The sequence below is a fragment of the Phoca vitulina genome, unplaced genomic scaffold (assembly GCF_004348235.1).
Source record: "Phoca vitulina isolate PV1807 unplaced genomic scaffold, GSC_HSeal_1.0 scaffold25, whole genome shotgun sequence".
NCBI lineage: Eukaryota > Metazoa > Chordata > Mammalia > Carnivora > Phocidae > Phoca > Phoca vitulina.
In genome coordinates, this window is record NW_022589728.1 from 11,143,206 (window position 1) to 11,158,423 (window position 15,218).

Below are 15,218 nucleotides of genomic sequence, written 5' to 3' on the forward strand. Positions count from 1 at the left end.
ACGCTATGAGGCAAGTTGTCTTGGATTACTGAACTATGCAGATGTTTGATGTTATGTAGGAAAAGGGATAAAACTATTTTTTTTTCCTGTAAGATGACTAAAATCCTATTTATGGTTGCCGAAAGGGGTAAATTGATTAAAATTCCCCAAAAGAATACCAGGTAATGAATTTTTGAACAACACACTCTAAACACACAGTAAACAAAAGGAATGTTAAGTGTAAAATTTAGCGAAGGCCATTCAACTTATGTAATTTGCAAACTTTATTTCCCCCAGAGTACATATTATCTTGCATCAGTCTAATTTTTAAGGTAGCACATTCGAAAAACATTTTCATATGTGCTACATTATTAAAAAATAGTTTGCTTCTGGCACACAAACCTGCCATATCTTTACAAAGCCCAAAAAGTATCTGGGGCCCTTTACACTTTCATAAATTATCACTGGTATTTAAAACATTCTTAGTAACTCCTGATTGAAATATTAAAAGAAATAATGTTAGTTGTTTGATTTTAGTCAGGGGCTTAATCTTATCCATTGTACTTGAATTTAAAAGTCTAAGGAGCCAAGTTGTTATGATGTATATGCTTTGAATTTCCAATCCTTTATCCAAAAGTCTTTAAGACGGACATAATGATTCTCTGAAAGGGAGCCGCTGCTTTATAACAGCAATCATTTATTGAGTTTGTGTTTCTACTGTTTCAAACAAATTCAATTAGCCCTTACACTTCAAAACCCTAAAGGCACCAAAGAGATGATACTGGGTTGCTTCAATCTAATAGTAATACTAAACTTGTCAGTACAATTTGGGGATTGATGGTTAGAAGAAAATTAATAGTAACATTTTTCATTTTTTAATCAAACAGTCCTATTCACAACTACCTATGGATCTCGGAGGCTACTTAGCCAAATGAATTCAGCGAAGTAAGAATTGTAAATGCAAAGCTCAGCCTTCCAAAGGTATTCTGAAAGTGATCAACTCAGCTGAATGGAAGGAAATGGAGTCCGGATCTTTTGAACTTAATGATGACCTTCTCGTCTGAACCATATAGTGTGGTTTCCAGAGTGTCTGCCAGGGAAGGCAGTGATGGTAATGACTTCTAAATGCAAAGTTCATGGAGAGGCAGGCTTGCCTCTGTTTTGAGTTAAGCACGAGACATTTTGTTCTTAGAGAAATTTCAAACCTTCACAAAGTGCACCCCTAACATATACATTAGATTAATTCACTGACAACCACCATGAAGAAAAATAGAAGTTTTATTTTTGTTCTCTGTTCCCCCGACCCATCCCAGTTATCAAATATCTTTGGGCGGCTATGCAAGGCATTGAAAACCCCTGTGTTAGGGTTTACGCCATAGTTACTGATACATGAAACTTCAAACTGCCATGGTTTTGCTATTCTAGAAAAAAAAAAAATGTTCAAATCTACAAAATGCTCCTATGAACTCTCCCTCGCTTTCACTTATCCACGTGTTTATTTTTGCTCACAGTGTCCTTACATATTACATTACGCTGGCACCTTACGGCAGTTATAATTCTGCTTTAAATGCCCTCACTGGATTAAAGGGGCTGGTCTTAAGTATCTAAAAATAAATAGCCCAGAATTCACTTTTATAAATGTAACCATTTGCATTTTCATTGGACTTTTGTTGTCACTTCTCATGATTAAATACCTTGTCAACAATTCCCAGGGAAATGGATACAAACGTGCTCTTGAAAGGTTTCAATCAGATCATGCATTTTGGCCGGAAAGCTACCCACCCCAGTAGATTCTGAAAGCAGCCACATAGCGCTCACTGACCACGTGATCTTGGTTATAAATATAACATTGTATTGAAAACTGCCCCAATAGTTGATAATTAAAGCTCTTTGTGACACGTGTAGCTTATAATGATTAAACTCCTCTATAGTCAGAAGCACAAATAACCTGCACCTGTAAAGACTTTATTTCCTAAAGGTAAAACAACTGTTTAGGAAAGATCATGCTGGCAAAACAGCTGCTTGCCATTCTGGAGAGAAAACAAGGTAGTATCTTACAACAAACGCCAACTCCCGTGTTTTATCAGCTCTATCTCATTAACTGGAAACAAGGCTTAAATGCTTTGTTTATAAATTATGATTATTCCTGATTGCGGCAGTTACTGATAGTGCTACTCATTTGCAATGCAACTCTTTGAATTTGTTTAATTACAATTTGAAACAAGGCAGAGAAGATTAATTAACCCACCTGGCTGGCTGGCACATAGTCCTGGCTCGGCTCTGTCATGCTCATATACATGTTCTCACCGTCAAACTGCGAATGAAATAATAGTAAACATTCAGCAATCTTGACTGTGTGCATGTTTGTTGTTGCTGTTTTCACCATCAAAGTGGAAAACAGTAGCCATAAAAAAAAAAAATACTGTGGTTGGGAATGCGGAAAATCTGTCATAGCGAGTGAGCCCCATCTTTTCTTTGATGTTTCTGTTGTCATCCTTCCTGACCCTGGATGTCAGTGATTTGGAGTAATTAGTGCTCTAGTAATTACAGCAAGCAAGCAAGAAATGAATGGTTTCCTTTCATCTGCAATCTGTTTTAAAACAAAAATGGCTCATTTTGCATACCATGTATACGGACTGCAGTTCTGTCGTAATGAAGTATTAAATGAATGGTGCTATCCACTACACAAATATACCAAGGCACGGCTCAAAGCCTTCTGAGTTTAGCTCTCAAAAATGAAAAAGTGCAGAGCTTTTATAACAGGCCAAAACTGGCTTCATCGCAATAGCCTTATGATGAACAGTTTTAACTTCACAATAACACTGGAAAAGAGCACGTGGGACTGCAACCGGGGCTAAGAATGATCATGACAATGAATACCAGTAAAAATATACAAGCTCTGCGATTCAACATCCCTCCTTAAAGTTTTTCAGAGATACAGAATTCATATTGGTATTACGGATGCACAGAAATTCATACACGGATTAATGAGTCGGGAACAAGAAGGGAGGAGGAGATTCAGGGGGTACAATGGCAGAACCGTTGGATGGTTCAAGCAACGGCAACATAACAACAACAACAACATACTTTTCATTATTTGGGTTTTCGAAAGCAGTAATCACTCCATTCAGACTTAATCCCCAGCTATCTTTAGTCATTTGATAAATGGGCAAAGCATTCCTTTTTTTAATTCGAAGAAGAATTTCCCCTAGGAAATAATCAAGTGGACTAATACAGCCAGCTTCAAAGAGCTGACTCTGAATATACTTTCATTGCCAGACTAATTTCAGACATGGGAACTTGAAAATCTGAAAAATGACTTTTCAAGACAGAATAGTGTTACCGATGGAGGTGCAAATACACAGCAATATGGACATATTTTACATATCATCAAAAAAGGAGAAAATTGTGCTAATAGACCTCGCATTCCACCACCTCTGAGCTGCTAACGTAAGAGGAGTGTACAAACACTGGGATACCCTAAAGCCTCTGAACAGGAGCCTACAGCAGGTGGGTGCCCTGAAGATTCACAGAAACAAGTAAAGACCTTCCTAAGGACACTGAAGCACTCACAAGGTTAAGTTCAAGGAACCGAAGGATTTCCTCACCCATCACCTGGCAAATGTATTTCATGTTCTGTGAACAAACTTATCTAAACAGATATGAAATCACTTATTGAACAATGGGGTTGTGAGGACAAGTCAGAAATAGCACACTGAGAAAAGACTAGCTAGACATTTGGTTGCTTTGTCATCTGGCTCAGGAGCCCTCAGTCCAAGTGACTTACCCAAGGTTGCTTTTCCATCAGTCAGGTGAATGCTTTCAACCCAAAGATAGGCTAGCCCCAGTCAATCCACCTGTTACTGCTAACAACTCAAAACCTGACAAAAAGCATCAGTCAGCATTTCTCCACCCCCACCCACTGTTGGTTTGTTTGCAAATGTTTTTAATGTTAAGATGCCAAAGAACCATTTAAAATATGGACAGTTTCTCTGACTATAACAAACTCAACTGAACAGAAGTAGAGGAGTGGATCAAATACTCCACGGCCTATGCATATTCTAGAAATGTGTTACTTTCTATTTCATCATCTCTAACTCATTTTCTAAATCTGGTGTCGTTCTCAAGCCAACTAAGGCTTTGAAGTTTTGGTTTGAGTCTATCCAAAGTGTATGCTAATTGAACATATTCAATGTTACTGCTCTTGATAAGGACTCTTTCCTCAAAAAGTACCAATGCTTAACTAACGTTGAGCCAAGGCTGAAACAGCATTTTACAATAAAAGGTATGTGACTATGGGAATAGCTATTTTTTGGAGTACATTTCATGTCCCCATCACCTGCCTGGAGCTTTCCATGTATTAACTGATATGTATTAACTGATCCAATCTTCACAACAACCAAGAGTTAGGGATTATTATTGCATACATTCTACAAAGGAAGACACAAAGGCACAGAGAATTTAAGCGAGATGCTCAAGGTCACAGAGCCCTTACGAGGCAGGGCTGCCATTCAAAGGCCGGCAGCCTGACTTTCCAGCACATGCACTTAACCACCAGAACATATAAATAGATTCTGAATTATAACAATGAGTTAGCTATCAATTCTGAAAATAGTGTCAATAAATTATCAAAGCAGAGTGTTGGTGATATCTCGACCCCGAGATACTGTCCCGAATTTCTATGGCATTGTGAGACTTTCAAAAAAACAAGAGTCATATCATAGTGAGCTGCCAATTTAGTAATCAGGCTGGTGGAATATCTCCAGATTATTTATAATTAAGCCTCAAAGTATTGAGAGGAGGTAGGCTGATGGTTTATTTTGTGTCAACCTGACTGGGCCACAGGGTGCCCAGATATTTGGTCAGATATCATTCTGGGTATGTCTGTGAGGGTATTTTTGGATGAAATTAACATTTGAATTGGTAGAATGAGTAAAGAAGATCACCCTCTTTACTGGGGGGGTGGGCTTCGTCTAATCAGTTGAAGGCCTAAATGGCACAAAAAGGCTAACTCTCCTGAGTAAGAAGGAACTCCTACTACCTGACTGATTGAACTGGAACAACAGTCTTTTCCTGCCATCAGACTTGACTTGAAACATCAGCTCTTGGGTCTTAAGCCTGCCAGCTTTTGGACCGAAACTATCCCATGGGCTCTCCTTTCCAGCTTCTCCGCTATAGTTTTGGACTTCTTCGCCTCCACAGTCAAATGAGACAATTTCTTGTAACAAGTCAAATGTCCTGTTGGTTCTGTTTCTCTGGTGAACCCTAACTAAGAAGCTCTGACAGCTTCATTCTAGAGGACCTCCGATGTAGAAACACACGAAGGGATGACATCTGTTTCATGCTGTGCCTGCTTTCTAGGGGGACAGAAGCCATGTGGATTTTGCTGTGAGAGTGCCTGAACTCACCGCGTCTCAGTACATCCCACATACATTCACACCTCTTCGCCCAGAATGCCTTTCTTCCCTTCTACTTCTCTTACACCCTTTGGGGTATTTTCTTACACTCCGTGGTTTCCCTTGGTCAGGGCTGGGCTGTCTCCAGCCTCTGGGCTCTCCCAGGGAGCCCTCTGGTTCCAGGGGGGTTTTGTTATTAGGAGCCTAACTGCACTGAGCTGGGAGCTACCAGAGGACACACTGCACATCTTAGTTATCTTTAGTGTCTCTATAGCTTAGGGCCGGTGCATAGTGCATCCTTAGGAAATGTCTCAATAACAAAAATTAAGTAATACTTGCTTGACTAGATAGATTACTTTCCTAGAGAAGGCGATCACTTGAGAAGAGAAAGAAGATTCAACTTTTAGAGAATGGTTTGAAGGCTTTGGAAAGGGGTCAGCTAAAAGTTTTACAGTGGATTAAAAGTGGTTACTCTAGAAGCAAAAGCCCTTTAAAAATGTACAGAAATAGCTAGAACACCATTACTCAAATACTAGGTGTCATTCTTCCTCAAGACTTGTATAATGAAAAAACATATAGACTGGCCAAGAAACAAGAGGCCAGGCTATAAATGAGCATATGCCCTCTTTCTGAAGAATTTTGAGTTGCCAAACAAAAATACTTACGTGTGTCAGAACAGGCCTAGTCATTCTCCTTGTGGTTGGACCAACTCTTGGGCCATGATCCCAGACACCCCCCTCCCCCAGACCCTACGCCCTCTCCACACACACCCCATCAGGTTAAGGTCATCGGTGTACTGTTCACAGCGCCCCCCACCCACACCCCTTCCAGGAGCTGATTCCAGGGATTCCCAGCAGGCCTTGCCCGGATGCACCATTCTTAAACTGCCCTCTGTGTTGTGGGCACTTGTCATTTAAAATGGAATTATGGCGCAGAGAGCTCTAGACTTTTGGTCTTGGAAAGATCCATGAAAGCCTCATATCTGAACCTCTCATGTTATGACTGGAGAAACAGACTTTTTATTGGTCACCTGGTCCATCTGGGACTAGAATCAAGGTCTGGATTCCTAGTAGAAGACTTTGCCACCACGACATGCTGCTTTATGCTCCATCACTCATAGAACCAGGGGATCAGGCTCTATGATTCTTTGTATTTGCACATGGCTTAGGTGCATAACCCACAATCTTGTTGCATTCTTACATTAATGACCCTGCTTTGCTTTACCTGGGACCACATATTAGATGAACATTATTAATAATTGTTTTATTAAAAATAACTAATTACATTTCCTTATGTTTATCACAGTTATTATTCTTAGCAGTCAACTGAATTCAGGCATTATAACTTTTCAAAATATATCTAAGCATATGAGGACTTTTAATTTCCATGTATTCTCAATTTAAAACCTGAAGCAAAGTTTGAAAGAATAAAGAGGCTGGCTTATTTAAATCTAAATGTAAATGGCATCAACTCAGGATTAGCCTTTCTGACCAAGTGTTTTTATACTCTTTATTGTGTTTTCATTTCAAAGCACCAGGGGATGCAATCACATAAAAAGTCATTTATAATCTTCTACTACAGTTTTTTTGAAATTGTTTTTAGAGGATATTAACCAAACCCATAATCCCAAAGAGCTTTTCAAACTAGGTAGTTATTATATCTTCTATTTAAAAACTGAAAGCTGACATCCAACACTGTCTGAACATAGTGAATGATGAGCAAAAAAATGGGCAATATTAGGCTACCCAAACCACTAAAACCAGAAAAATCAAAGGCAGAATGTGAACTATAAATCAATCACTGGCATTGGTACAGGAAATGGGATCTTTTTAGGGAAACCATTAGAGGAAACCCAAAAAACTGCTCTTGGGGGGGTGGTGTAGAACCTCACAGAATCCATGAAACAGTACCGCATTGTATCGCCTATAAAAGGGAAAACCTTACATTTCTGGGTGTTTTCTGAAGGAATATTTGATACTTTGATTTTTTTTTAAGAGCTAAAAGTAGAAATGTTTATAGCAGGGAGTTAATTTGACATTTCTGAGAAGATGCATTATAATAAATCATAAGGGAGGGTAATCGCCTCAAAATAAAGTATCTATTTTTGTGTTGCTAGGCTCAATATAAGATTACAAGTCATCTTCCCCCCCCTTTTTTTTTCTGAATAATGAAAGAAATAACTTAAGTTGGGGCAGTGAAGTCAAAGACTTTTGTTGTTTCATTGAAGCAAAGTATTTTGAAAGCTACCAGAAGGGTGATAATGAGCAGATGAGCATATAGCTTTCACTGGGGTTCCCATGCACAGGAACAATGTAGCCAATAAAAACAGAGCAAGGCAAACTCCTACACTTAGTACCCATCCTGCCATTCTCAAGGAATAAGGTCAGGAGACACTGGAGAGGGAATCTGTGTTTATTTATCTTCCAGCTTCAAGGCTGACCGTGTTGATGCAAATAGTCTAAAGTAACATGCCTCCACGCGGAGCCAGGCTGAATGCAAAGAAAGCAGTTGCTCTGTTGGGGCTTTGAATGGATGCACATTACAACCTGAGAGCACACAGAGCTGAAACAGGAAAGAGAAACCCCTTTCCGCAGACTCCTGTCACTTGAACTTGAGTGGTAAACACTCTGCTGCGGATCTGAATGGCACAGGGAAGAAATAGGATCCGGGCATAGCAAGGCTGCAGGGAAGGCTTGGCCACTCTCAGAGAGAGATTACTGGACCCCCAACTCAAATACTGTGCCCAGAACTTAGAATCTGGCCTCATTTTTTTTTTGGAACTGAATTTATATCTCATTTTTGTCCTCGTGATAGACTTATTTGGGGGAAGACTTGTCTATCGTGTTGCCTTGGTTAGTTTCGATAACTGAAATTGTCAATAATAATAATGCTATGCATAAACTTGTAACTCAAACAAACACTTGTATCTTCTTTGAAGTACAGGCTCCGTACTTAAGATCATGATGCCATGATGGTTCAAGCCATTTTTTCACCTTTGCAGGCATTTTCGAATCACATCGAATGTATTAAGGCAGTTAGTTTTTCTAATTATCTTGTAATTATGGTGACTATTATTGCTCCCCATTTTACAGATGACAAAACTGAGGCAACAAAGGAGTTAAGTCGCTTGTCTGCGAGGGATCCAATCACATGTGCCCCAGCCCAGGTTTTCTCAGCCTGCTTTGACTTTGCTTTCAGGACTGGCTGACACGGTGCCCGTAGTCCTGAAGCCCCCGGAAAGACCGCTTCCGCTGCCACTAAAGCTAGCGACTGAGGACCCCCACGCCTGGCACCAGCTTCCAGCAGGCGGCTCTGCACCTGGGCTAGAGCCAAAGAAGTTCTGCTTTCCCCCAGAGCTGGTGCAGAAGGGCCGAGCCACCTGTCCTGAGAGTGTGGAGGAAATGGGACCCAGGGGAGGGGACTGACCCACAGCATTCCCTGGGACCTATTTAGAGAAGCCCCTCATGCCCAGAAACCAGGAAGGATTTGTTGCAGCTTAGAAATGTGTGCCTCACCGTTTGTTCTCCCCATCCCTTGTCTCCCTGTCTCGCTTCCTCTCTCCCTCACCCGAGTTTCCCTGGGCTTGTCCTCCCAGCGTTAGCACGTGAGCTTTCACTACATGCTCTCCTTTCTGGACAACTAGGACAGTGCCCAGTCGTAAGTGACGGTGGTCTTAGGGGCAGAGCTACGCTAATCTGATCCCATCTTTGCTCCACTTTCATTATATTTTATTTAAGAATCATTAATTCTGGGGCACCTGCGTGGCTCAGTCGGTTAAGCAGCTGCCTTTTTGGCTCAGGTCATGATCCCAGGTTCCTGGGATCGAGCCCCACATCGGGCTCCCTGCTCAGCGGGGAGCCTGCTCCTCCCTCTGCCTGCTGCTCCCCCTGCTTGTGCTCTCTCTCTCTCTCTCTCAAATAAATAAATAAAATCTTAAAAAAAAATTGTTAATTCTATTTTCAATTCCTGTTGAAGACAGAAACAAACTTATGAAATAGTAATAAATAGAACAAAGATTTTCCTGTATCATGAAAACATCACTCTATTTGAAAGAAAGAAAAATGCAAGTTTCTAGAAACCTTCATTAACCCCAAACTTCCAACACAAAGCAATACATTTTCATTATGCATTATTTAAGAAAGCAAAGAATGTGTGGGGTAAAAGCTTAACTATCAGTCCAACTCTATTCTGGTGAATCTAATGGAAATAAGTTTAACCAATTGAAAATGCATGATTTTCGCTAAAAGGCCTCCCTCCACAAGGTGTGTGATACTAGAAAATCAGGAGCAATGATTTCTGATTCCAGGTAGGAACATTGTTTTTGAAATGAATTCCCAAGTAATTTCTGAATCTCTATAAAGCATAAAGCTGTAAAACTATACTGTTGAGTTGAAACTAGTGTCGTTTCAAATGATCGGTTCAGAACATTCTTTTAACTTGTCATGTTTTAGACAAATTTTTCTGAATCCATGCAGTAAGGGAACAATTTGAGAAGTGCATTCAAACTTGTTGGCAATCCTTACCTAAGCTTTATATTTCCACATGATATCAGCTCTCACCTCATTTACCACAGTCCCTAATCCTGCATAGATGTGGAATGAAAAGTATGAAAGTCATTACTTTTGGGGGGCTGGTTCTTTTATTGCTAGTATTCCTTCTTAAGCATGGGGAGCATTTTTCAGTATCTGACACGCACAGAAAAAAAGTGAGAGTATTTTTCTACACATGTCTGGTCTGGAAGATCATGCCCCTTTCTGGGAACCTCAAAACAAGAAGAATGAAAGAGACTAGCAGAAGTTCAGAGTATGATAAGGTTATGAGACTTGCATGATGGATTTACAAAAAAAGATTAACGGAGAAGTTATAGGCTGGTTAGGTGACAACTGAGTGGATTACAAACTTTTAAAAAAGATTTGAGGACAAACAATTATTGAATAATTTTGAAATTAAAAGTGGTAGTACCAAATAAAAATACAAATAGGAAGGTACAGAGTTATTAAGATGGAGATTCTCACTTCCCTATTATTATTACTCAGAAAATAACATTGTGCCTAAATATAACAATGATGTTACAGGAATAGACTTATGGTAATTAAAATCTCCTAATGGTAGGACAGGTGTTGAAATATATTTTGGTATTTTCAGGGCAGACTTGACCAATTAGAAATACAAGAGGTTCAGTTTATATCCACCCCCTTTTTTCTTTTTGAGATCGTATTTGACATTTATTTTTTTCAAGTTCCAAAGAGTTTCTGTTTTCCAAATAGAAACATAATGACATTGTAAGAAACTGGATTAAATCCTTCAGGTTATTGAGTCTGAGCCTGTCCACTGTGAAAGGAAGCAAAGCTCTATTTGGCATGTATCTATCATTTTGAGAAACCAGGAAGTCACTCAATCCATTTGTTATATCAGGAGTATAATTTTTAAATTTTCTTTAACATCTTCAAATACTATTTAGTTGTATCTATTTTTGCATAACCTCCTTTGATATTTAATCCGTGATCTCATGTGACTTTCCCTGCCGACTTATCCACATTTTTCTGAAGCTTATGGAATAATTTTCCCTGCATTAGCTTAAGGCTTTGTGCAGAAGATGTCCCCCTTCCCAAGGCATATGCATTATGTGTGTCTATAGAGTTTCCATTCCAAAGTTTCTTTTATTGTCTTCATGTTTATAGTAGTTCAAACTACTCCCCTTAGATTGTCCTGCACTCTCATTTGACTTTTTTTTTTTTTTTTTGGGTAGCATTCTCCCCAGTCCTTCATCCTCCCTTGCCAGAAACATGTCAGAGCTGAAACTACAAGTCTTGTTGCTGGAAACAGAGAGTGTGCTTCTGCTCAAAGCCTTATTTATACTGCACGGTGAGAAGTGATGGGTCTCCTTTGTTTTATTTTCTGGAATGGCACCGTATGATGCTCTTTTGTTGAAAAATTGAGAGAAAAAACTATCACCACGTGGGACAATTGGGGGTAAGCCATCCAGCCTGGTCCATTAAAATTCAATGGTACTGACACTTTCCAGATAAAAATGTGGTAGTTATTCATTCATTCATTCAACAAACGCTCATGTTGCACCTACTATGTGCCAGGCCCCAGTCCCGGCGATAGCAGCTAACATGAATTTTCTGCTTCTTGTATAACAGGTGCACACATGTATTTACTCATTTAATCCTTACAACAGCCCTGTGAGGCAGGTGGTATTCGTGTCCTTTATCAATAAGGACAGTGAGCCTGAAGGAATTGAGTAAGCTAGAAGAGGTAGAGCAGAGCCTCAGTTCTGGTCTGTCTGATGGCGGAAAAGTATCTAGCAGGAGAAATCAGCTCAAGGAAGACAAGAACCTTGCCAAAGAAATGCTCAATCAACATGCAAGTTTTAGGAATCCCAATGTAAATGCAGCATTATGAATATCATAACCAATTCAAGGACTATCAGGACAGCAGACCTTATTCTATTATTTCTGTAACAGTACCCACTGACCAACGACGGGTATTTCCTGTAAGAACACGCTTTATGGGGCACCTGGGTAGCTCAGTCGGTTAAGTGACTGTCTTCTGCTCAGGTCATGATCCTGGAGTCCCGGGATCGAGTCCCGCATCGGGCTCGCTGCTCAGCAGGGAGTCTGCTTCTCCCTCTGACCCTCCCCCGTCTCGTGCTCTCTCTCTCTCTCAAATAAATAAATAAAATCTTAAAAAAAAAATTAAAAAAAAGAACACGCTTTACTCCACAGTCAGGCTAACAGAACCAGAGCAGTCAGCAGAAGCAGGAGGCATGTTACGAAAACCAGAGTCAAACGATCCAGGGCGGAGTTTCGGACCCCTCTCTGCCACTCAGTGGCTGTGAACTTGGGAAGACGTGGCCCTGCCGTGGGACTGTCATGAAGGCCAGGCCTGCCTGGGGAATCACCCAGCACCACACTCATGTCTACCAGATACTCAAAGTGAGTCCCTACCTTTCTCTCTACTGCATGATACCCTAGACGATGCCAGGATCAGTGCGTTACACTCATCTTCCTGCTTAAAATTCTTCACTACTCTCTCAGGTTTTCAAGGAAATTTCAACGTCCTTAGTTTTCAAACACAAGGCCCTTCATGATAAGAATGACTCTACCACTTGTACATGGCTGATGTCCACTCTGAAAGGCCTGGGCCGCTGCCAGTGCCAGTAGTTAAGATGATTAGGGAGTTGAGCAACCATTCTGGAACATTCTGGGTGTGAAAGGAGGGACTGAACAATTATGACTGAATAAAAGGCATGAACTTGGACTTTCCCAGCCAATGAGTTTCTTCCCACCTGAAGGTAAGCCTGCCCTAAAATGGCTGATGATTTAGGGTCCTTCCTCTGTGCCAACCTAAGTTCTCTATGGCATCTGGTGCTTTCCTGAAGCTTCTATGTCATTGTATTGCCCTTGTTTCACGACCTCTCTCCTACACTGGACTACGAACTCTTTGAAGGCAAGGACCTTCCTCTTGATTTTTCTATCCCCAGCACCGAGCATAGGCCAAGCATGTAGTATTTCCAAAATGGCAATGATGAATGATTAAATAAATTCAGTGCAATATTGTGAGAATGAAAATCATCCCAGATATCTCGCCATTCTGTTATTCTGCAGTAGCATTTATTCCATGTGCTTTCAATTCCAAATCAATTTCTATCCATGAAAATAACTGCTCCCCCAGAGGCATTGGGCAACACCTTCTGCAAACCACATCGCACCCTAGCTTTCCCTTCCTTCCTGTCCTACAGGGACCAAATTTTCTTCCCTTGCTCTCATTGGAATCATTTGAAAAGAAGTTCACTTTATGAGATCTTAGATAATCGCTAACATCTTCATGGTACCAAGTAGGCAAGACCAGTTCCAGTAAGCAGATTGTGCCCATGCGGCTCCAGCTCAAGCTAGTTTATTTTTTCATGCTGACGTCAGGCTGCTGGTGAACATTTTGCTCTCTGAATCATCTCCAAATCTATCCCGGCATGCTAATGAAAAGCCGACTGGATTGGCAGACAGAATGCAAGTCATTCCTCCCCTTTCCTCATGTGGTCTGTAAGTAATTCAGGGCCTCTTGTTCCCTGGGAGGCATGGCAGAATAGGACAGAATTTAGGAGAGATTCCACCATGGAGTGGGTTTGAAATGAGAAGACCCTGATAGGAGTCCTGGTTCAGACACTTCTTAGTAGATTGGTCTTGTATATGTTCTTTGTGCAATTATTTCAGATTCAAAATGAGATATACCAAAGCATTGATAATGACAGAGCACTAAACATGTAAACACTGTGCTACATTCTGGAAACTATGGTACTTCTGCCTTATGGTAAGTTTATTGGACTGTTTCTGTCATTTGTTGGAAAGATCGATAGGCAGAAAGTATTGCAAAATCAGGCTCAGTATGCCCTAAATTCGCCTGCAAAGAGGTCTTTAATAGAGAAAGTGATAGGTAGACATTATTTTTTAATCACTATCCTTGTAAGTGCACCATCCTACCTTAAATATTAGATAAAAGCAATGGAGTAGACAAAAGAAAATAGTAGTGTAGTCACCAAATAAATGAAAACTTTATAGAGCATCATGTGTGTATCTATGTGCCCATAAATATGTGTATAAGCACATGTACTTTACATATGTACATATTTATTTACTATGTGTGTGTGCAAAATATTTTTCTCCAGAAATGTTCTTTATTTGGCTTTCATTTATGTTATTTTAGGTTATATAGGAGAGCAATATTAAAAACCACCACATAAAATTGCAGGAGAAGTTGTCTGAAAATGCAAAGCACAACTGAATGTCTCTCTTAATTTACAGAGAAACTGTTACCCAGTCATAGTGAACTACATTATATCACATTCACTAAACTTGCTTCAGGTGAATTTATTGTCATAAAATGAAGATTTCAGACAGTTCTGGCATAAAAAAATGCAATGTTATACTTAAATATATAGTAGTAAGATATAGAATGATATAGGTCTCCTATAGCATTTTATTTTTCATAGCTTATTAGCTTTAAGCATTAAATTATCCACAAGATAACAATCGCTCATTGTATTTTATGGAGCTATATAACAATTTCTGTTCTGGTTCACCAGTTGCATAACTCAGCGAGATACTTAGGCTGTTTCAGTAATCAGTCAATGTTCCTTATAATGCTCACATCAAAGAAATTATGTAATCTCTACTGCTCTGTAACCTATTATTTCACTTTCTGTAAGAAACTTTACATTATTAATACCTTTTGCACATTTCCTATTTGCTATGAAAAATTCTGGAATAATACATTTTTATAACCATTTAGTAAATTAATATTAATGTTAGATTAAGTGGTCTCAGGACTTCTTTGTTTGAAATGCCTTCTCAATAGTTCTGAGCAAAATGTACATATTTTAAATATATCTAATGAGTCTTGTCACTAAGAAATCCTTCAATGTTACTTAAGACATTCAACTTGAAACAAATAATTTAAACATGTATAGAAGTCAGAATAGAATGGAAACTAAACATTAGAGCAAGATCAAATTATCCAAGATGGATTTTTATCTTAAAAGCAGAACAACGTTGCCTTTTCTTCAGAGCTAACTTGACCTTCCTCAGAAAGTTATATTATAGTGCTTATTGCCCATTGTACATGATATAGGCAACAAAGCTCTTTGGACACATGACGGGAAAATACCTTGCATCTAATACGGAAAATCCATATTTTAAGATGCCCCCACTGCATCCCAGTTTCAGGCAACGAAACTGCATTTGTAACAACACATTTGTATTAGCAGTTCCAAAAGCTAATGTAGTTTCTCAAAACATGTACATTCCTACCTTTATGCAGATCGTAAGCTGTGCTTTCTAAAAC

The 15,218-nt window shown here is 39.6% G+C and overlaps 1 protein-coding gene across 3 annotated transcripts in view; it reads right to left on the bottom strand.

The window, feature by feature from the left end:
* TOX (thymocyte selection associated high mobility group box) overlaps window positions 1-15,218 on the bottom strand; it is a 291,825-nt gene that overhangs the window by 145,688 nt on the left and 130,919 nt on the right. The window contains exon 1 of one of the 3 annotated variants that reach the window (XM_032421863.1): window positions 2,228-2,758. In XM_032421863.1, coding sequence (XP_032277754.1) covers window positions 2,228-2,473 — 246 coding nt within the window. In that variant the 5' untranslated portion in view covers window positions 2,474-2,758. Of the gene's footprint in view, window positions 1-2,227; window positions 2,759-15,218 lie in introns of those variants that run through there. The other 2 variants (XM_032421865.1, XM_032421864.1) reach the window with 2 other exon arrangements.